This window comes from Haliaeetus leucocephalus, unplaced genomic scaffold (assembly GCF_000737465.1).
Source record: "Haliaeetus leucocephalus isolate CR32 unplaced genomic scaffold, Haliaeetus_leucocephalus-4.0 Scaffold162, whole genome shotgun sequence".
Taxonomy (NCBI): domain Eukaryota; kingdom Metazoa; phylum Chordata; class Aves; order Accipitriformes; family Accipitridae; genus Haliaeetus; species Haliaeetus leucocephalus.
In genome coordinates this window covers 10,623,972-10,645,598 of record NW_010972598.1, presented here as the reverse complement: position 1 = coordinate 10,645,598, position 21,627 = coordinate 10,623,972, and the positions used below count along the sequence as shown (strand labels likewise).

At 62.7% G+C, this 21,627-nt stretch overlaps 1 protein-coding gene across 1 annotated transcript in view; it reads right to left on the bottom strand.

Annotated features, from left to right (window-relative positions):
- Window positions 1-4,550: 4,550 nt before the first annotated feature.
- FGFR1 (fibroblast growth factor receptor 1) overlaps window positions 4,551-21,627 on the bottom strand; it is a 22,178-nt gene continuing 5,101 nt past the window's right edge. Inside the window, exons 2-17 of the mRNA XM_010562745.1 lie at window positions 16,290-16,553; window positions 15,458-15,541; window positions 14,759-14,934; window positions 12,652-12,775; window positions 11,667-11,857; window positions 9,986-10,130; window positions 8,263-8,480; window positions 7,559-7,704; window positions 7,271-7,392; window positions 7,030-7,140; window positions 6,695-6,885; window positions 6,427-6,549; window positions 6,184-6,254; window positions 5,513-5,650; window positions 4,843-4,948; window positions 4,551-4,727 (exon numbers count right to left, since the gene is read on the bottom strand). Of these exons, the coding sequence (XP_010561047.1) occupies window positions 4,551-4,727; window positions 4,843-4,948; window positions 5,513-5,650; window positions 6,184-6,254; window positions 6,427-6,549; window positions 6,695-6,885; window positions 7,030-7,140; window positions 7,271-7,392; window positions 7,559-7,704; window positions 8,263-8,480; window positions 9,986-10,130; window positions 11,667-11,857; window positions 12,652-12,775; window positions 14,759-14,934; window positions 15,458-15,541; window positions 16,290-16,553 (2,387 nt within the window). The remainder of the gene's footprint in view (window positions 4,728-4,842; window positions 4,949-5,512; window positions 5,651-6,183; window positions 6,255-6,426; window positions 6,550-6,694; window positions 6,886-7,029; window positions 7,141-7,270; window positions 7,393-7,558; window positions 7,705-8,262; window positions 8,481-9,985; window positions 10,131-11,666; window positions 11,858-12,651; window positions 12,776-14,758; window positions 14,935-15,457; window positions 15,542-16,289; window positions 16,554-21,627) is intronic.

Genomic DNA, 21,627 nt, shown 5'->3' with positions numbered 1-21,627 from the left:
GATGATGATGGCTGGTGGGGACCACGCCTGTGGCCCGGCTCCCGCAGTCTCCGCTCGGCAGCCCCCTGCCTCTTGAGGGGGGGGCAAGGTTATTTCCTCACAAGGAAGCAATTTATGGCTGGAAAGCTGCCCCAGCTTTGCCACCACGACCTCCTCCCCGCTCCCCTCGCCATCGGCCATGGCGCGAGAGCGGCTGCGTGGGACCGTGCGGTGCCAAGGGATGCTGGCACCCCTCTGCCCACGACGCTCGCCTGCGTGGTTGCAGGGGGGGGCTGCCTGTCCTGTCCTGCTGCCTGCACCACGCAGAATTGGAGTGCTGCACGGCCGCTGCAGCTCCGAGGCGCAGTAAGGATTGGGGGGAGCCGCATGCCCCCTCGCAGGTTGCCTCCGCCACAGCTGCGCACATCTGGCTCCATCTTTGCTCAGCTGTGGGTGGCCGGTGGGGGGGGGGTTGGAGCCAGACCCCCTCCCGCTGCCTTGCGGTGGTGCTGACCCTGCAGCTGGGTGGGACGTACGGGGCGGCCGGGGGCGGCGATGGCCCGGGGTGGGGGGGTCGCTCCCCACGCACCCGCTGAGCAGTGCTCCAGGAGCCGGACCGTGGGACCCCACGTCAAGGTGGAATTGCAAAGGTTTCCTGCCATGGCTGGCAAGCGGACAAAGCCCAGCTCTGCGCCGAGCAGAGCAGCCAGGTCCTGGGCCCGAGCCAAGAGATTGTCTCGGTCCGGCACAGCCGGAGGGCTTTAAAAGGAGAGAAAGAGGAAGGCGAGGAGTGGAAGAGACAAAGGATGCTGTGAGAGCCAAACACGCCGTCGCGGGCTGAGCGCTCGGCAGCCACCAATGCCCAGTGTCCCCAGCCACCCGCTTGGGGGGGTCCCGCAGGCAGTGACTCCGGATGCCCCATTGTTTTGGGGTCATTTCCCGAGGGACCCCATTCCACTTACCTCCTAATTTCATTTGTAGTGGGGAGGGCCCGGTGCCGGGCAGTGCTGGAGGGGTCACAGGCACCCCCCGGGCACGGATCCAGCAGCACTGGGCGATGGGGACGGCTTTGGTCCCGCAGGTCCCCGTGCAGCCCTGAGCGGGGCTTGCCAGGGTGTCCCGCACAGGGGTTGCAGGATGAGCTCCTGCAGCCTTGTCCCGGGCTTGCTGCCACCCTTGGGGCTGATAGCTCGGGGTCCTTCTCCATATGGGGTTGGTGTGGCGGCCACCCTCTGTGAGTGAAGGGTGCCGACACCAGCTTTGGGGTATCTCTGTCTCCTGGAGTTGCCCACGTGAAGAGGATGCCGTACCGGGAAGGGCAGAGAGGAGCCAGATCTCCCTGCTCCGAGACCAGCGTCCAAGCAGCACCGTCCCTCCAGACCTCCAGAGCTTCGACCCTACGAAGGGCAGCGCAGCATCCCCAGGGCTCTGCCAGAGGGACCGGATTGTCTGTGCCCAAGGCACTGGGTCCCCAAGGGGATGCAAAGAGGGCGCCCAGCTGTGCGTGCCCAGCCCTTTCCCAGCCCTGCAGTGTGCATTAGCAGCGCTGCTGGAGTTGCTCTGCTTATTATCATATTTAATTGCCCTCCTGGTAACCCCAGGAAATGAGCAGAAGATTGTGATAGCAGCAGTTTCTGATGATGTAAACACGAGCTCCATCTCTCCCCACCGCCTTGCCAAGTCAGTCCCAGGGAGAGCGGTGATTTATGGAGACCCCCAGCCCCGCTCCCCCCGCTCCCGGCTGCCTGGGCTGCGAGTTTAATCCAGGACTGTGAATTCAACATAAATCACTTGATTAAAAGCTCTACTTAATTTAGGAGGGGGGGGGGAGGCTGAGCACAGCTGATCGATTTAATTTACACAGGAAAATAGCAACAAGCAGATGCTTTTAAAAGGGCCAGTGAGGCCGATGATGCTGCAGCCATTCATCTTAACTATTTAAGTGCTCTGTAAAGGGGCTGGCAGCCTCTTGCCCCCCCGTGTTAGCCACCACCCAGCACCCCTGCCTGGACCCCGCATGCCCGAGCAGCTCAGGGGGCCGTGGGGTGCAGGATGCCCCCGTGATGCCCCGGCTGAGGGTCCTTGGCAGCATCTTTAACTGACCCAGGCTTCTTGGGTGATGAAATGCCTTTCCCAGGGCCAGCGGTTTCTGGAGGCAGCAGGTCAAATTTAAATGCAAACAGGCTGGGGCTGGCACTAGCTCCTTCCTGAGAAGAGAAAAAAAGACTGGAAAAGTGGAGAGACTGAACCAGAGCTGCAGCGGTTATGTCAGGAGGGGAGGGCTGCCTGGCCGGACCCCCACCGCCCCAGCCCCGCCGGGGGCTCGGGGGGGCCCTGGGGCTGTGTCACCCTGAGCCCACGGGGATGGTGGCACCTCCTGCAGGGTCCTCACCTGCAGGTCAGTGGGACCCGGTCCCTTGGAGGGGGGGGGGGGGGGGGGTCACCCCCAGGAAAGGACCCACCAGGCGACACTTTCTGACAGCATCAGAGTTGCGCACGCGTTGTTTTGGTTGCAAAAAGGAGGCAACTGGGTTTGAGTTGTTGAATGGGAGAATACTTTTATGGGGAATGTTGGAGCCATGAAAACAGAGTTCCCACAAAACCAGCCGCCTTTCCTCGCTACTCTCCAAATGTCGTTTTCCCAAACCAGTTGCTTGGATGAGCGCTAGTGCCCAGATCCCTTACAGCCCCTTCCCCATTGCCTGCCAGCCCAGAGCATCTCCCCCCCCACCCCCTCCGCCCAGGGATGGGGTCATGGCTGGCAAAGTCTCGGTTAAAGTCTTTAATAATTACAAGAATTCCAGATTCATTACAGAAGAGTTTACAACAAATAATATTTCTCCATACAAAGGCAAAATAAACTTTTCAAGTAATAGCGTCCTGGCTCTGGAGTCTCAATGCCAGTGACAGGGAGGGAGGGGGGGCACACGTAGCCCCTTCCCCGACGAGGGGCTGCCCCCAGCCGGGGAAATGCCCCGACCTCCCGGGCACAGCAAACCGGCACCAGCTCCGCAGAGCAGAGCTCGAGCAGCCGGGCACCGCAACCGCCTCCGGGACGGAGACCGGTGGGCACGGACGGGCAGAGCCGGGTGGCACGATGCCCCGGATGAGGACGCTCCCCCGGGCGCCGGTAAGGCACTGGCGGGCATCGCCCCGGGGAGCGGGGGCTGCGCAGGGCGTGCAGCCCCCCCCAGCCAGGGCACAGCGGGGCTGGGACCGGGCACCGAGCCAGGCTGGAGGGGTTGGTGCCACATGGCACAGCTCCGGTGTCCCGGTGCTTCGGGGGACCAGCATGGGGACCTGCGTGACCCCAGGTCCCCCGGCTCCTTCCCAAAGGGAAGCCCAACTGCTGGGGCAGGGGCTGCAGCCCCCTCCCCAGGGCACCGTCCCGACCCCTCGCCGGCACCACCAAAAACACAGGGCACGCCTGTGCCCCGGCACCCCACGCACCAATATGGTGCCGCGGGCACTTGGCAGGCGATGCCCGGCCCCAGCCCCGCCAGAACCCCGGGAGGGTGCGGGGGGACACAGGGGCCAGGGAAAGGCCAGGCACGTAATGACAACGTATTCCCAAAAGGCATCGACACATTATTATTATTGTTTAATACAACCCCATATAAAACTGAAGCAGCAGCAGCAATTCTTATCGAGGGACCTAAACTGAAATAGGTTTAGAACATAATTTAAAAAAATAAAAACAGCAAAAGTAGCAAAATATATGAACTTTTTTTTTTTTTATAGCAACTGATATCTACCAGCCACTAGTACCTTACTACCAAACTGGTATATCTCTGGTAACAACCCTTTTAAAAAGACATGTAAATATATATTCATATTTATACATATTTTTAGTTATGTACACAGGACTTTTGTTTTTAGCACTGGTGTATTTGGCTGCCTCTATTATCAGTGCTGAGCAATGTATATGCTGCGTCTCCCACTTCCAAGGTACCAGGGGTTTGGTCAGCAAAGCCCATCGGTGCTGGCACTGCTGAGCTGCGGGGCCAGCCCCAGAGCATCTCGGGCAGCAAGCGCCGTGCTGGCAGGATTCCCGCGCCGGCGAGGCTTCTGGCACGCTGACGCTCCCCGGCTCGCACGGCTGCAGAAAACCGGTGCTGGTCTTGGCTTCGCGAGTTCTCCAAGTCGTAGATAAGCCCAGCTCTCCAGGTACTGCCAGGACGTGCCGTCCCGGGAAGGGTGGCTGGCTCCCTGGCAGGGTGCTGCCCACAGGACAGGATTTCAGCTTAACCAAGTGGAAATATTCAAGCACAGACTTCATGGAAAAGAGGTTTGGGTTTTTTTTAAAAAAAAAAGGAATCACCAAAAAAAACACCAGAACAAAACCTTTGGGCTGCAGAGAGCTCACAACTAAGGCGGCAGGAGAAGCTGGCATGAGAGGTGGGTAGTTTTGGTTACGTGAGATGCTACGGTTGTGTCTCTGAACCCTTTCTGCAATAGCTCAGCACGACCGAGCTGCGCAAGCAGCGTCCGCCGGCAGCCGGTGGGCATGGGCACGGCACGGCACGGCACGGCACGGCATGGCATGGCAGTCCCTGCTAGCAGTGCCACCCTCAGTGTCGCTTCAGTCCACCGTTGGTGTGCTGAGGGGGGAACTTGGGAAGACACGGCTCGTCCGGAAGAGGGTCGTGAGAAAAAACAGAGTCCTCTCCCGAGGAGCAGGTGGAGCTGCGGGTGTCCGGGAAGCCGGGAGAATACTGATCCAGCGGCATGGAGAGGTCCAGGTACTCCTGGGAGGGATGAACCCCGAGGATGGGCTCAGGAGGGGACCGGGCATCCCCCGGGGAGTGCCAGCCCCAGGCAGGGTGGGTGCAGGTGGGGGCTCGTGGGTGCTGCCTCTCCTACCTGGTTGGAGGTCATGGCCACGATCCTATCCAGGTCTTCCACCAGCTGCTTGAAGGTGGGTCTCTGGGAGGGGACGGCGTGCCAGCAATCCCGCATCATCATGTACCTGGGAGGGCGGAGGGGAGGCGAGGGCTGAGCCGGAGCTCCCTGACCCCCCACCCACAGGAGCGGAGCAGCACCCAGGGACGGCTGCCGGCACTCTGGCTGGGACCCGTGGCCAGCAAAGACGCTATTCCGTGGATTCAGGGCTAATCCCCTGCGTGGAAGGGAACTCCCCACCCGCCCTCCCGGGCGCTGGAAAGGACACGGGGCTGTTTCGGGAGGAGGATGTACGGGGAGCTAAGCTAGTGCCTGCTCTGGGGTCATCCTAGGATTCACTCCTGCCGAGAAATAACGAAGGGAGATGTTGATTATTGCAAACAGATTGAGCTGATGTTTTTGCAGGGCTGGGAACTGCTGGGAAAGTAACTGAACATCTGCCTGTCCCTCCACCCTGCACCTGCCTGCACCCTGGGCCGGGCGGTCGCACCCGGGGGGGTCCCGACCCCGCGCTGCCGCCGCAGCCCCAGCTCTGGGGGTGCAGGGAGGGGAAGCGGTGCCCATCCCCGGCTGAGCGGGGGGAATTGGAGTGCCAGCATCCCCCTCTTTCCCGGTCGAGCGCTGCACTCACAGCTCGTTGGTGCAGTTGCTGGGCTTGTCCATCCTGTGACCTTCCTTCAGCAGCTTGAAGAGCTCCTCAACCGGCACGCCGGGGTAGGGCGAGCCGCCCAGCGTGAAGATCTCCCACAGCAGCACGCCGAAGGACCACCTGCCCGGGGCAAACACAGGGCAGACGCTGGGGCACCCGGCTCCCGTGGAGCTGACGCCCCCACTTCAAAGCTTTGGGTACAGTTAGAAGTTCGTTTGCTGGGAGGGACAAGCACTAAGAGCTTTGATCCGCTCTGCAAGACAAACGAGTCCCAGCGCCAAATATAATTTGGATTCAAAATATTTTGTCTGCTGACGCTAATTATATTTTCATTAAATGAAGACGAATCACATCTGGTGCACTTTGCCATGGTACATATCGTGTTCACCAGCGGGCGCTGCTACGCGAGCTGCGGCAGGGTGGGACACAACCTCAGCAGGATGCTGCGACATGCAGGCAGCGATGCAGGCAGCAAGAGCGTTGCTGGATGGGGTGGCCAAGAAGGGCCACGTCCCCCAGCTCACAGCAGAGCACCCAGCAGACGAGCGAGGGTTTCCCCTGCACCGGCAGTTCTGGCTGCCCTGTCTCCCCTCGCCGCAGCCCACCGCTGGCAAAGCTGGGCAGGCAGCACGCGTCCCGCGGCTGCTACTCACACGTCGCTCTGGTGAGTGTATATTCGGTCGAACAGAGCCTCTGGGGCCATCCACTTCACCGGCAGACGACCCTGGGACACAGAAAAGCCCCACATCAGCTCCGTGCCGGCACCAGGGAGCGGACGATCTGGCCAGGGCAGCCCTGCACACCCGTGGCATCACCAGCACGGGTTGGGGCATCCCCGGCAAGAAGCGTGGTGCTGCCCTCGCCCACCCCAGCGAAGCCCCTCGCCCACCACTCACGTTTGTCGTCTTCTTGTAGTAATCTATGTGGTGGATGTCGCGAGCCAGACCGAAGTCAGCGATCTTCATCACATTGTCCTCGGTCACCAGGACGTTCCTGGCCGCCAGGTCCCTGTGGATGCACTGACCGAGCGCGGGGCCGTCAGGTGGTCCCCAAAGCCCCCGGATGGTTCCCCACGATGAAACGGGCTGGGAGGGAAGGGTACATCCCCCCCAAGCCCAGCCGCCGGGCTTCCCATCCCACCACGGCCCCCCGGGAGCTCCTCACCTTCTTGGAGGCCAGGTACTCCATGCCTCGGGCCACCTGGTAGGCGCAGGAGACCAAGTCCTTGAAGGAGAGCTGCTCCTCGGGGACGCGGGTAGGGTTGTAGCAGTACTCCATGCCGGGGGGCCGCCGGGCTTGCAGGTACTCCCGCAGGTTGCCCTTGCTGGCGTACTCCACGATCACGTAGAGGGGTCCTGCAGGGACGGCGGGATGAGCGGTTGGACCACGGAGCGGGGACTCCCGACCCCACGGGTGCAGGGTCAGCCCCCTCCTGGCACACGGATGGCAGCCGGAGGGGCAGCAGAGGGGACACCCCCTCCCCGCTCGCGCGCCCTCACCGTCCTGCGTGCAGGCTCCCAGCAGGTTGATGATGTTCTTGTGCTTGCCGATCATCTTCATCATCTCCATTTCAGAGATGAGGTCGGACAAGTCCTTCTCCGTGGCGTCGGCTAAAGCGGCAGAGAAGGCAGCGGTCGGGGTGGGGGGGCCAGGCTGGGTCCCCCCCACACATTGCACACACCCGGCCCCAGCCAGGACTGTGGCATCGTGCCGGGACCCCCCCTTCTCGCCACCACTTACACTTGAGCATCTTCACCGCCACCTTGGTCACGCGGTTTGGCTTGTCCTTGTCGAGGCCGATGGCTTCTGCCAGCACCACCTGCCCGAAGCACCCTTCTCCCAGGGGCTTGCCCAGAATCAGCCTGGTGGGAGGACAGACCCTGACGCGGGGGCCCGCGGCCACGGGGGGGAAGCCAGTTGGTCACCGGCATTGGCAAATGGCATCAGCAGTGCCACCACGCTCCCACCCCGGCTGCTCCAGCAGCTCGTCCCCAGGGCAGAGCGCACGCAGCGGGGATGGGACCTCACCTGTCCCGGGGTAATTCCCACCGTGGATCCTCGGGGAGCTCGTACTCAGAGACGCCGGCCAGCATGGGGGTGCCGCTGGAGGAGAGCCGCGAGGGTCGGACCAGCATCACGCCCGAGTTCATGGAGGAGCTGGAGTCGGCCGACACCTGCAGTGGGGACCGTGGGTTACCTTCATGCAGCGCCGGGGGCCACGGCCGGCTGCCCCCACCGGGAGGGAGATGCTGACCAGGAGCCTTCACGCCCCGACCCTGCCTGCAGCCCCCTCTGCCTGCAGGCATGGGGCCCCGTCAGTGCTGCTTCCACGTTGGACCTGGACTAAGTGGTTTTTAATTAATTCCTGGCACGCTGATACCACAAAATATACAGCCTGGGAGTCCTCTCTCCTCAGTGTGTAAAACACGCTCTTCTGCTCGAAAATTTAAATTGCTGTAAATCCTTCTGGTCCTCCTTATCACCCCCGCTGAGCTGTGCCGAGCTGGGGGCGAGGAGGGGCTGTGCAACCCCCCCTGCTCGCTGTGCTGCCAGTCTGGGGCAGAGCCCACGGACGGTCCCCACGCCGTGCCATGGCCGGGCACAAGGCTGGAGAGGGTTGCATGTGCAGCAGGGCAAGATGGTCCTGGGTCTCCCCCCCATCCATCCTCATCCAGAACCTCCCCCCCCAGGAAGGACAGGTCTCCCAGGAGGGGCAGTAGGTGCAAACAAACCCCCTCTCTACTTTCTGTTACCTGTCTGCGCAGGGGAATGCTCTTGGCCAGCTTGTGCACGGCCAGCTGGCTGTTGAAGTCCGTCTTCTTGGTGGTGCTCTTCATCTTGTAGATGATGACGGTCACCACCATGCAGGAGATGAGGAAGGCCCCAGTGCAGTAAATGATGATCTCCAGGTAGAGGGGGGATGTCATCATGGCCGGGGTGTCTTCAATAGCTGGGTCGGCATGAACAGGGCGTTAGCACCTGTGAGCCCACCAAGGAGCCAGGAGCGGAGCGGTGCTGGGGGAAGCCCCCCCGGCTCCTCCCCATGCTCGGCGGGGACACGCTCTGCATAGCCAGAGGCCTCAGTGCAGCAGGCGGCAAGGACCAGGGGGGCTGCCCACCCACCCTGGTGGGGAAGGCGTGCGGGGACCCCCGGGTTCCTCACCCCCGCGGCCGTGGAACGACTCCGCCGCATCCGCAGGCACGCGACTGGGGCGGGATGGGGCCCTGGGCTAGGAAGGGGTCAACTGAGAAAGGCGTGAAGTGGGGGGCACATGGCCCGTGTCCCTCGCCTGGGGCCTGGGGTTGCTCGCCTATACCACGCTGCAGGGACGGGGCACCCCCAGGGATGGGTCCCCTTCCCAGCTGCTATGTTCTGCCCGCACTCGGAGCTGCAAGTCTCTCGGGGTCTGGGGGCTATCCTGAGGATGGTGGGATGGTGGGGGCTGTCCAGCAGTGCCCGGGGCTGTAGGAGTCCAGGCGTTACTGATAACGACCGGGGAGAGCTCGGGGTAGAGCAGCCAGAAGCACTTCCAGTGGCAGGGATCTGCCGTGGGACCCCTGGCCTGGCGGGGAGGAGGGTCCCGTCCCCGCCGTGCTGCGGAGCAGACCCCGCTTTGGTGGCCGCCGGTGGCAGAGGAGGTGTCAGTGCCGTGAACAGCTCAGAGCACAGCGGCACAGTCCAGTGTGGCTGCAAACCGTGGTGAATCTGGCAGGATGGGAGCTGCCGTTGCACCCCCCTCGGCAGCACTCCCAACCTGACCCCCCCCAAAGAACAGAGCCTCAGAGAGAGGTGTAAGAGGGAGTCAAAGATTTCTGTCCCACCTCCGAGCACACCCGGCTGATAAAGCAGCGACTGGTAACGGGGAAAGTTTTTGACTGGAAAGCAACAACCACACAGCACCCCAAAAACTTTCCCGGCTGCTGTTATCAGGCTTTGGTCCGTGCAGCATTGATGCCCGAGGAGCAGCATCAATGGGGACTGGGGCAGCCGTCCCCGGCAGCACAGCAGAAGCGACACACAGCCCCGGCACGGGTCCTGTGCCGCAGGGCAAGGCCAGCTCCCCGGCCGGCAGGCAGCGCTGCCAGCACCCCCCCCAAATCCCGCTGCTGCCTGGGTGCTCCATGCCCCCCTGCGCAGGCAGCGCTGGCCTTGCCCCGGGGTGCAGGACCATCCTGCTCCAGCGGAGCAGCCCCTGGTTAAATTCCCCTGGGTATGCATTGCCTGGGCCAGGGAGAGAGCGATGGGGGGGCAGACCCCAATCGGGGGCTGAAAGGGGGGCACACAGCGGGGGGACGTGTGCTCCATCCCACTCCGGCTGCTGAGAGCAGCCCTGCAGATCTCCTGCTGCAAGCTAACCAGCAGCGGGTGGGCAGGGGCTAGGAAGCGCTCTCTCCCGGACCACAATGCATACATTGGAAAGGAGGGAGGAAAGGGAGAGGAAGAGGAGTATATACCTTCGAGAACTGTCAACCATGCAGAGTGATGGGAGATCCCAATAGAATTACCCGCCAAACATGTATACTCCCCAGCATCCTCAAATGAGACATTCCTTAAGTGAAGGACTTCCATTTCTTTGTCTGTTGTGTTAACGCCAGCCGTCTAGAAGGAAAAATGGAAGCAAAAAACGGAGAAGCAAACGACATGAGATCTTCTGGGAAGGAGGCCAGAGAGGAGGGAGAGCCCAGTCTCATTTGCCAGACCCCCGGGGAGCAGACAGAGACCACTGCAGACCTGCTAGAGAGACCCTCAGGATGACCACTCATCCAGGCGGACCTAAGGAGATGCTGGTTAAAAACCCTTCACCAAACGGAGTGTCCTGCCCATCTGAACATGCTGGCAATGGGCTACATGGAAAAATAAACCTCAGGCAGAGCCGGCAGGTTGACTTGCACGACACGGGGAGGCACGAGGACGGAGACGGGAGGCTGGAGACAGGAGGGCAGCACAGATGGGGGATGCAGCACCGTGTCGTCCCCAGCCATGTGCAGATGGGGTGCCCGGGCTAGGTGCGAAGGTGCGGGCTGGCCCGATGGCAGCACCCGCAGGGACCCGGGTTTGGTGGTGCCGGACCCACCAGGTACCCAGGCAGTCCTGGTGTCTGCGTGACAGGGTGGGAAGCACACAGGGGAAACATCGGGGGACACACACACAGAGGACAAAACCTAGCCGGCCCCGCTGAGTATTTTTCCATGGCTTGTCGCACCAGAAACACAGCAGAAACAAGAGAGCCCAGAGTTTTGTTTTCCACCGCCGGGGACTGACGGTCCGAGGAAACACCCCGCCGGGCGTTCTTCCGATTACCTTTTGCCAGAGGTCTGGTGACAGTGAGCCACGCAGACTGGTTGGCCTCGCCAATATAATTGGAAACCTTACAAACATACTCCCCGCTCTCCGCCTCTGTCACATTATACAGGGTCAGCACCTCCGCATCAGAGCTATTAATCCCCGAGTGCTGGAACAGACCAACAACATGGAGTCACATTGACGCGGTCAGAAACGGGCAGCGCCCGGAGCATCAGCACCGGCTCTGCCGGCGCGGGGGGCTGCTCCCCCCCCTGGTACCCGCTGCCGGGTGGGAGGGATGGGGCTGTGCACGGGGATGGGGGTCACGGGAGACAGGGGCAGACAGTCATGGGGCTGTAATCCTGCAAGCCGGCCAGGAGCACGGCTGGGGACGGCTGCGAGCTTCGGGAGTTTGCACAGCAGCTGGTTTGCTCGCTGGGAGCAGGACCGCTGGTGTGTGCAGAGGGAGCTGCTTGTGCTGGGACAGATCAGGGGCTCAGCTCCCCACCTCCAGCGCCATTCTCGCTCTCCGGGCTAGCCCCAACCAGCCCCACGGCGTGTGCCTTTAGGGCTTCCAAGGGATTGCGCTCCCCGTTACGCAGCCGAGGAGCCGGGCAGCCCTCCCTGCCCACCTCTCAGCCCGTACTCCTCCAGGACACCCCAGCGCCGAGCTGGGCAGGCTGGTGACGGTTCTGGGGCTGCCAGCCGGTGGTCCCAGCCGCGGGTGGCTCCTCTCACCCACCAGGCAGCGTGGCCACCATCCCGCACGGCTCCCACTGCCCCGCTCCTGCCCCACGGGACGGGCAAACCTGCGGGGATGCGGGTTTGGAGCAGCCCGGCGTGCGGCTTTACCTTCAGGATCTGCACGTAGGGCAGGTTGTCGGGGCCGATCTTGCTGCCGTTCACCTCGATGTGCTTCAGCCACTGGATGTGGGGCTGGGGATCGCTGTAGACTTTGCAGACGAACTCCACGTTGCTGCCCAGGGCTACCGTCTTGTTAGCAGGCAGCCCTGCCTGCAGGATGGGCCGGTGCGGGGACCGCTCTGCAGGACCCGGGGAGACGGGGCACCTTACGATGGGGATCGGGGTGCTCCGCCACCCGCCCATGGGGAAGCACCTGCTTTGCCTAGGGGTGCACCCTGTGGTCCCCCCGATGCACGAGGACCCCCGGCTGGGGTGGGCACTGATGCACCCAGCAAAGCCATGGCATCCCCTTCCCCGGCGGCCTCCCCCCGCAGTGGGGTGAGAGCAGCCAGGAGGGGCTGGGGACAGGGACAGGTGAAATCCCTGCGCGGGGACGGGGACATCAGTACCTATTCGGCGGGGTCAGAGGTCAAACAAACCTAACGAGGGCCCCGGCCGTTAACAAAGCGGCTGCCACTGTGGTGAGTCAGCATTAACAAACCCCTTTGTTCACCTCGCTGACTGTTCCCTTCAGTTTGCTCAGTGTAATCAAATTAAATCACATTTTTAATGGTTCATTTACTGGCATTTAGAGCAGCTCCACATGTGGAACTGCTCAGACCAGCCTTCCCAGCTGGGAATTATGGCTAATAAGGCGATTAGAAAAAGTTTCTGTCTGGTCTATGAAATTATTTCCACCACAATTAAAAATCCCCAGAACGGGTTGAGGTGAACCTTCCGCCTCGCCTCCTCGCGGACCCGCTGTGCCACAGAGGTGCGCACCGGGGCGGGCGGCCGCGGGGACGGCGAGCGTGCCCCGTCCCCGTGAGCGTTCCCCATCCCCATCTTTGCAGGGTGCAGCACCCGTTTCTGCTCGGGGAGGGTGGGATGGACGGGGACCCAGGGTTAGCCCTCCCAGCCCCACGCTCCTCACCCACGACATCCAGCTGGTAGGTGTGGTTGATGCTCCCGTATTTGTTCTCCACGATGCACGTGTAGTTGCCCTTATCGGACGGCACCACCGAATCCATGATGATGCTCCAGGTTGCGTAGCGGACCTGGGGGCACGGGGATGACGACAGAGCCTGTTACGTGCGAAGCACCGTCGGGCTGGAGCACACGAGCCCTCGTTCCCATTCACGTCAGAGCTGGCTCAGCCCCCCCGGCCCCCGCCGTACAGGCAGGACATAAATCTCCCTTTGAGGTCACCTTTCCCCTTTCCTACAGAGGGACCGTAATTGCTCCCAGCTGTCCCAGGACAGCCTCGCCACGGAGCCAACTGCGCCGAGAAGCAGATGTTGTGAGCTGAGCGTGATGGGCTCGCCCGGTGCGCAGGGACACCCCTCTCTGCTGGCCCCAGCGTGCGGAGGGAACAGACCGGCATTGTTCCCCTGCCGCTGCCGTCCGGGAAGAGCTGCTTCCCCCGGCTGGCCCCGGGGCTCGGACCCGCGCTGCTCCCCACGGCCAGCCCCGCTGGCGAGAGGTCACCGTGCCGGTCAGCAGGCAGGGCACAGCCTGAGCGTTTTACACCATGCACCCGGGGCACCTCTGTGGGTGCTGCTGACCCAGGCGTGTTTCATCTGGGACGGGTCCCGGCGGCTCAGCTGGGCTGCCAGCGTTCCCCAGGTCCCTCCTGGCCACGGGGCACAGGGACGGCTTTCCTATGCCCAGCCCCTGCCGCTGCCAGCTCTGGCTGTGGCTCCTCCTGGCAAGACATCCCTAAGCCCTGCTCCCTGCCGGGACGGCCGCATTCCTCCTCCCTACTGGAAACTGGTTATTTCCACAGTCCTGCATTTCAGCCCCATTAGCTATCCAGGGCATCGTGCTGTCACCGTCCGGGGAGCCGCGGTGCTGCCAGCAGCCCCTCTCCTCCTTGCCTGTGAGCCCGCATCCCTCTCCGGGACGTGCTACACAGAGCCCAGAGCCGTGACGTGGCCGCATTCCTGCTGTGTGTCCCTGGCACCTGGCTGGAGCCCACGGCACGCAGGACCACGGCTGGATCCCATTTGCGCAACGCGGTGCATGACTGGGTGGCGAGCGAGTGCCCAAAGCCGTGGCTCCACAGCACCCAGCTGGGCTGGCTTGGGGGTCCCACCGGGGGAGATACCCACCGAGGGGTGTGAGCCCTGTGCAGGCTGCAGCCCTGCTCCAGAAAACTAACTGAGAGATGAAAAATAGGGGTGGTGTTCCCTCGTAGGGTCACCTGGAGAGGTCCCTGGGCTGCAGCTGCTGCCAGCACGATAGCAGCCCCAGATGCTGGAGAAGAGTGGTCCACCCTCTCCTTTGGGAAGGGAGGAAGCTCGGGGGTCCTGGCATGCTGGTCCCACCACTGAGGCTCTTCTGCAGCAGCAGCAACCCCACTGCAGGACCGGAGCCATGAGAAGAGAAAAGCTGAGCCCCCATCCCACCCTACAGCCTGGACCTCCTGTGGGTGCTGGGCGAGCAGCGCTGCAGCCACCTGCCCAGCTCAGGGAGCGAATGTGGCCCCCGTATGCGGGCCAGGGCACCCTCCCTGCCAAGCTGGTACCCCCAGGCTGCTGGCACAGCTCCTGCCGTCCGCTGGAGGGGCTCCTCCACCCTGGCAATCCCACGGCTGCCAGCCAGCCCTGGGAGCCCCCGCGCCTGTCGGGGACGCCAAGACCCCCTCTCCCCGGCGGGGGGATTAGGCGAAGCCGGCAAAGGCAGGCTGGCTTCGTCCGCCACCCCCTCCCCCAGAGGTTGAGCTGGTGCAAACATGACCCAGAAGCAGGTCACTGCCGTAGGGCTATTTTGCAACAGGAATGTCAGAGGGGCCCATCTGCCCCCGCCGGGGGCTGCGCGGACAGGGGGCTCGGTGCCTCTTAAGCTGCAGAGCCCCTTCCCGGTCCTCCCCCTCCCCAAGCCGCCCCAGAGCGAGCCCTCTGGGCCTTTGAGGTGCACAGAGCCTGCACTCGGCCGGATTGAGCCCCACGGCAGCTGCCCGCAGCATCGGCGCAGGCAGGGCCAGGGGCTGCCTCGACAGGGTGCTGCCCTGCACCGCCCTAGCCCCCCGGCTCCGGTACCTTGTACCCCCCGATGCGGTGGTCGGGTTTGAACTCCTTGCCGTTCTTCAGCCAGCGCAGCGTGGGGTTGGGCGTCCCACTTGACGGACACTTGAATTTCACCGTTTTGGCGGCAGGGACGGCGTGGAGCTTCTTCTCCATCTTCTCGGGATAGGTCCAGTAGGGAGCGATGGCCTCTGGGGAGCAGAGCAGGGGGGCTCAGCATGGCTGGCTGGCGCGGGGCACCCGGCCCAACCCCCCGGGGCTTCTGCCACAGGGAGCACTGGAATTTTGCTCAGGGTGCCCAGGGCAGGACTGAGCTGGGAAGCTGGAGAGGTGGGGGCAGCTGAGTCTGGCTCTGGCAGGGAGGGGAGCTCCCAGAGATGGGGTGTTATCCAGGAGTCACAGCAGCCCTGCGGGGCCCTTTCTTTGCAAGGTGCACGCTTGGCATGCGTGGCTGCAGCAGCAGTTACCCTGATGTAGCCATGCCAGCACCCTCCCCTTGCTCTGACCAGGCTGCTTCACCCGGGTGCACCCAGAGCTGCTCCCCACACCGAGCCCTCACCACCACTGGGTGCCCTGGGCTGGAGCGGGAGCCCCTGGCCACCCTCGCTTCCCTTCCTCCATCCCTGGGAGATGCTTGCAAGTGTGCCCAGCTTCCCCTCGCCCCCCCCTGCAAAGGCCAGGGCAGCACCAGGGGCAAACCCATCTCGCACGTACGGTTCGGCTTGGTGTTATCTGCCTCCTTCTCCTCCGAAGAGGAATCGTCTTCGTCGTCATCATCCTCCGCGGAGGGGAGCGCGTCTGCAAGAGAAGAGACAGCCCAGCTGAACAACCGTGCATGGACCCTTCCCAAGCGGGGCCAGTTGGGGACCGGAGCATCGTGGGCTGGTGGTGCGGGACTGTGCCCAGTGGGGCGGCCGGGGCAGGGTGGGGAGGTGAGGGGATCCCAGGTGAACGCCGTGCATGCCCACCAGCATGGCCAGGGCTGACAGTGCCTGCCATCCCAGTGCTCACAGCCCATGGACATCGTGGAGCAGTAGGTGATTTCAGAGCTCCACACCGCGTGTCCAAGCACGGCTCCTCGCCCCGTGCCTGGTGCCACCAACCCCTCTGGGGCAGCAGCCAAGACCCTGCGGGTGCAGAGACACCCCAAGCCTCGGCGGACACCTCCCAACCTCGAGCGTTCCTTCTTCTCCGGCCACACGCTCCGTCAACGCCAACGTGGACCTCGGCTCGTGCCCAGCGTGTGCCCACTCCCGTGGGCAGCCCCGCAGCCCCCCCCCCCAGCCCCATGCAGACAAATAGGCAACCTCCAGCTGCTTCTCCCTGCACTGCAGCAGGTAGGAAGTCACCGCACCGCACCGATAACTCCTCCGGGCACCCCCAAATTGCAGGTCCACCCCAAACTCACCGCGCAGCCGGACAGATCCGCGCGTGGCCGGTGCACGTGCCGGCAAGCATGCAAAGGCGTGCGGAGGTAGCCTGCTCCTTGCTCCGCAGTCCGGCCCCGGGGCTGCCCCTTCCCTGCGCACCCGGGGCCGCTACGAACCTGAGACGTTCACGGAGAAGTAGGTGGTCTCGCTTCCCGAGGGGCTGTTGGTCATGCAGGCATAGAGCCCTGAGTCCTCGGGCACCGCGTCCCTGACCTCTACCTCCTCCCCGGTAATGCGCGTCCGGTTGTTCTCGGCCAGCTGGACGCCGTCGCGCACCCAGTTGATGCTCTGGACGTCATCCCTCAGCCGGCAGCGCAGCTGGAGGAGGTCACCGGGGTGGGCCGAGTAGGACTCCACTTCGATTTTTGCTTTGGGCAGAACTGGAGGAGTTAGGAGAGAGAAGAATAGGAAAAAAAAAAAAAAAAAGGAGAAAAGAAATAGAGACCAAAGGAAACCATGCTGCTGCTGCCGCCGCAGCTCTGTGTTAATGAGGCAACATGCGCTGCTGGGATGTTCCTGCTGCGGCACCGAGGACCGGCTGCCCCAGTGAGCCCGGGGCAGGGGAGCCGGCGGCAGCAGCCGGGGCGGCTGCAGAGCAGAGGGGAGGCAGAGGCAGAGGCTGCGAGCACCCCAAGCAGCTCCAAGCGTTTCACCTCTGCGGTAGCACCCGCTCGGTGGCCGGGGAGTTCAAAAGCACTCCTGCACCCCTCGGTCTCTTACTGAGCACCGTTCGGCCCAGAGGGAGCGTGCCACGGCAGGGGCTTTGAAATGGGGGGGAAACGGGCAACCTGAAACATCTCGGGCAGTGCCAGCTCCTTGGGCAGGATTCAGCCTCTCCCAGGAGCATCCCAAATCCCTGCTGGGCTCTGCCACTGCGCAGGGGTCCTGGGATCCCCACCACCGTGAGCGGGCAGCCAGCAAAGCAGGTGAGGGTCCTCATGCCACCAGGACCCTCGCCCCGGTTAGAGCGCTTCAGGGCAGGGGCAGGAAGGCCAGGGGGATGAGGGGGCTGCGGCAGGACAGCAGGCAGGGGAGCGAGGGTCTGCGAGAGCGGCATCGCTGGGAAAGGTCAGCCCAGGGGAGCTCCGGCAAAACAGGTGCCGGCCACGGTGCTCCTGTTCGCAGAGACCCTAGGCAGGGAGAGCTGCAGCTGCTCCCCGATGCGACATTTGTGTGAGGAGCACAAAGATCCTTTCTCTCCATCCCGCTGCTACGTGATCTTGTCTCTCCTGGCCCTGGTAGTGCAGACATGGCTCCGTCCTCGAGCGAGTGGCTCTCTCGGTCTTGGGCTCGGTGCAGATGTCCGGCTCTCAAACCATCTCTTCAAATTTCACAGCCCGAGGAAGGGGTCAGGCTGCTGCAGCTCCGCAGGCGCTGGGGCTCCCTGCGACAGCGTGGGGCAGATGCAGCATGAGCATCATCCCAGAACAAGCACCACGGGCTGGCGTCCACGGCTCTCGGTCCTGAGCGCTGCCGTAGGAGCAGCACGAAGGGGCACACGGTGCTGCTGTGGACGCTGCTCTCGGGGGCCAGAGCTGCTCGGCAGCATCCCAAAGGAAGCACCGCATTTCCACTGTACCTCCGGGTCAGTGGCGGGCCAGCTTCGGGCAGGCTGAGGGCAAGAGCCGACGGTGCTGCGGGGGCACAGCTGAAGGTCTCCACAGAGCAACTGCTCTGTATCAGAGGGGTCCAGAGTGGGGGCTGGAAAATCCCAACAAACCCTGCGCAGCCAGTCCTGCAGAAACAGTCTGGGAATGTTCAAACTTCAGCTGATCCGTGGCTCGAGGGCTGTTCCCCCCAAGGACCAAGGTGCTCAGCAGGCTCACAGCCCGCAGGCACTGTACTCTGGCCACCGGGACAAGAGCAAAGCCACAGCTCTCCCTTGAGACCCATGCAGCCCCCAGGCAAGGAGCACAGCAATTTTCAAAATAGCAGCTGATTACGAATGCCCACAGCATCCGAGCACACGTTGGAGGGGCTGTCTCACTGCAGAACTAACACTCGTTATCACCCTTGGTGCCCACCGTGCCAGGCAAGTGCAACCTCTTCCCCCCATCCTCTGCGCACACCCCTGAACAGCCACGGAGCAGCTTGTCCTGGGTCCATCAGCTGCCGAAAGCCGGCACAGTGTCCCTGCCTGCACTTAACCCTCCTGGTCAAACATTCCCCTGAGCTGAGCCAGCGCAGGCAGGGAGCGCAGGCTGGCAGCGAGCAGTGCAGGGCTGGGACCGTCAGCAAGGCACCGCTCCTCCCAGGACCCACCAGTAGCTCCGTACTGCCAGAAATGAAAGCTGAGCTCTTCAGAAACTCTCATGTACCGCATCGTGATCTGCACTTCACTTTCTGACCACTTTTCCTTGTACTGATGAGAAGCTTCATGGGGAAAACATCTACGAGCAGCTCCAGAGTTTCTCCTTTTTCTTTTGCTTAGCACTTGAAGGAAAACAGCATGCTGGGGAAGAATTTCGCTTGACCAAAAGCCAGGGCTCCACATCCATCAGTAAGAGGTTACATAGCATTTTAACATGGAAGGTGAAGACTGGTAGGAGTCCCTTAGGTGGCGGGGGAAGGGTCATGCTTTTGCAATCCTGTTTTCCCCCCTGGTTTTCTCTCGCAGCCTCACAGGACGGGCACTTCTAGTAGCTCTGATGTGTGCTTCAAGTGATTAGTCACAGGCATCTTCCAACACACACAATGCAGCAGTGATGTCCCGTCGCTGTCTGCCTGAACACCACGGGACTCGGTAACACAACGTCCTCCTGTCTGTCCTGACTCCCTTCTCAAACAGAGCAAGGTCAGCGAGTGATAAACAGCCACGAAAACCCAAACCAACATAAAACACAGAGCTGCAGCCACAGCCGTATCTGCCCTTATCTCGTTCAGGTCTGCCCTTCCCCACGCACCAACAAACTTATTTCTTATCGAACAGAATAACCTGCAGAAGGTGGCTGGAGCTGCAAAGGACCCCCACCGCCCACGAATGTCCTTCAATGTCCCTGTCACCTGGCCCTGGCCACCCACACACCAGCACACGAGGAGCCATGCGCTGGTCTGGGGTCCGGCGTCCCACAGCCACGGTGCCGAGGTCCGTTGGGTGCTGCTGGACCTGCGGGGTCCCACCACGCTGCAACTGAACCGATGCTGGGCCAGGATCAGTTCTAGCCAGCAAAACACCGCTGTGGTCCAAGAGCTCGTACAGGTCACCTCCTCACCGAGCCTGCCCTAGGGACCACCACGGAACTGCCACCATCAACTCGCCTGGAAAGGTCTGTAGGAAAAACCTGCCCATGCTGGTGCAGGGAGGGAAGCTCCTGCCAGCCCTGTGCTCCCCAAACACCTCTCGGCTGGACCTGCAGACTGGGGAGTGGGCAGCCTGGGGCTAGAAAAGGTCTTTGGAGGGAGGGAAAACTTCGAGCCACACCAGTCCGATGCTGGGGCTTGGGGAGGCAGCGTCCCAGGCTCAGGCGGGTCCCTTCCCATGGGCACAGCATCGCACAGGTCCCCGGGAACCCCATGCAAGTGCCACCGCTCCTTCAGGCCATCGAGCCGCAGGCTCTGCTGTGCCAAGGAGAGCCCGGGCAGGCGGGGGCCGGGGTCCACCGGCGTGTGGCCAGATCGCCTTTCAAAGGCAGCAGCCCCCTCCGCCAGCCCCTCCGAGTCAGAGGCTGTTTTGCATTAACAGCATGACCAGGGAGGCGCGGAGGCATCGAGTGTGATGGACGGGAGAGGGGAGGCAGAGGGCAAGGCAGGATCCTGCCCTTTGGTAACCCAAAGCACATCTCTGGCACTCAGGGATAAGGCGGAAAACGCAGCATGGTGGGAACAGCCTGAAAACGAATTCACAGGCTAATGAGCATGTCCAGGTTAGCTCACCCTCCGAGCTGGAGCGGGGCCGGGCCAGCACACGGGTTTGGACGATGTTGCTGAGGGGCGACCCTGGCAGGCAGACAGTGCCATGGCCGCTGGGATGGCAGCCCAGCTCGCACGGCAGCTGATGCACAGAAGTCCTCTCGGAAATGCAGCCCCTGCGTAAAACCAGGGATTGCAGCGGGCGCACCAGGATCAGCGCAATCCCGGGCTGCCCCTTGCCTGGGAGCAGTCAGCGGCGTGAGCCGTGTTACCAGCATGCCCTCCACGTATGTTAATTAGGGTGAGCCCGTTTGATCACTGGACTCCATCAGCCTGAAACGTCTCTTTCTCATGTTCTGCTTTTCTGTAACCTAAACCAAGGCACCAGGTGCAGCCCCTCCGCAGTGCCGCCAGCCCGGCCGGCTGCTCCCATCAGGGCGCGAGCAAGCCCCGAGCAGGCCACATTAGCAAAAGTTTAATCAGCCAGACAAACGCTTGGCTCTCCTCCCCGGGCCCTTGCCTGCCCTTGCGCTGCAGGACGAGGCTCTGGAGAAGTCACCCGGGTTGCTCCCACCATCACGCAAACGTTGACTGGTGCTGGGCAGTGCCCGGAGTGGGTGGAATTTCTCTCCCCAGCCAAGCTGCAGCAGCACGGCCGGGAGCTGCAGGGGTGCTTACAGCCCCCTTTGAGCAAAACAGGGCAACAGCGAGGAGCGCAAACAAAATACCAGCAGCGCTTGCTGCTCGCTTGCCTGGAGAAAGCAGCAAAACACATGTTAGGTCTGGCACATCTAAACTCTCTGCTGTTCCCTTTTTAACTTAAACTCTTGACGCCGGGGAGGTAGCACCGGCTTCCCAGTCCGGATCCCACAGGGCAGAGCCCTGTCCCTTCCTATCCCAATAGGGACAGGAGCGCTCACAGCTCACGGGGAGCCCCGATGCCCTCGGCGAGGCGAGGGGCAACTCCAGTCCCGGCGGATTGTGCCTCCGCTTGAAACGAGCCCCCAAAAAGTACACGCACGCTGCAACGGCCAGAGCAGCCCGCGCCGGTGTTATTACTTTATTCCAGCTTTGAAATGGAACCAAAAGCGGAGCCGAGCATCGACCACATGGAGAGTGTCACCGAGCGCACGTAACTGTCACCGACTCCCCCGGGGCTGGCCCCCACTGGCGATGCCAGGGGACCAGGGGCAGCAGCCCTGGGTTGAGAAGCCCTGGGCTTAAGCCCCCCCCCACCCCAAAAAGCCTGGGCACCCCCCAAAGCCCAGACGGCGGAGGAACCCGCCGTGCAGCCCCCCCAGAGCGGCGGGAGCCGCGGGCTGTGCCGGCGCTGGCGATGGCAATAAAGCGGCCAACAAAGCGGCGCGGGGACAATGCGGGCGGGGGGCGCGGGGCCACGGCCGCCGGTTGCCCTGGAGACCCCAGCGGGGCTTTCCGAAGGTATTTCCTGAAGAAAAAGCACACACATGCCCGGCAGCCCCGCTAATCCCAACAGGAAGCTCTTACCGGGACGCGGGGATTGGCTTCTTTCTTATTTAAAAAGCTCCTCGCCCTGCTGCCCCCCCACCCCACCCCTCCCGGCCTCGACGCCCCCAGTCCGGGCTG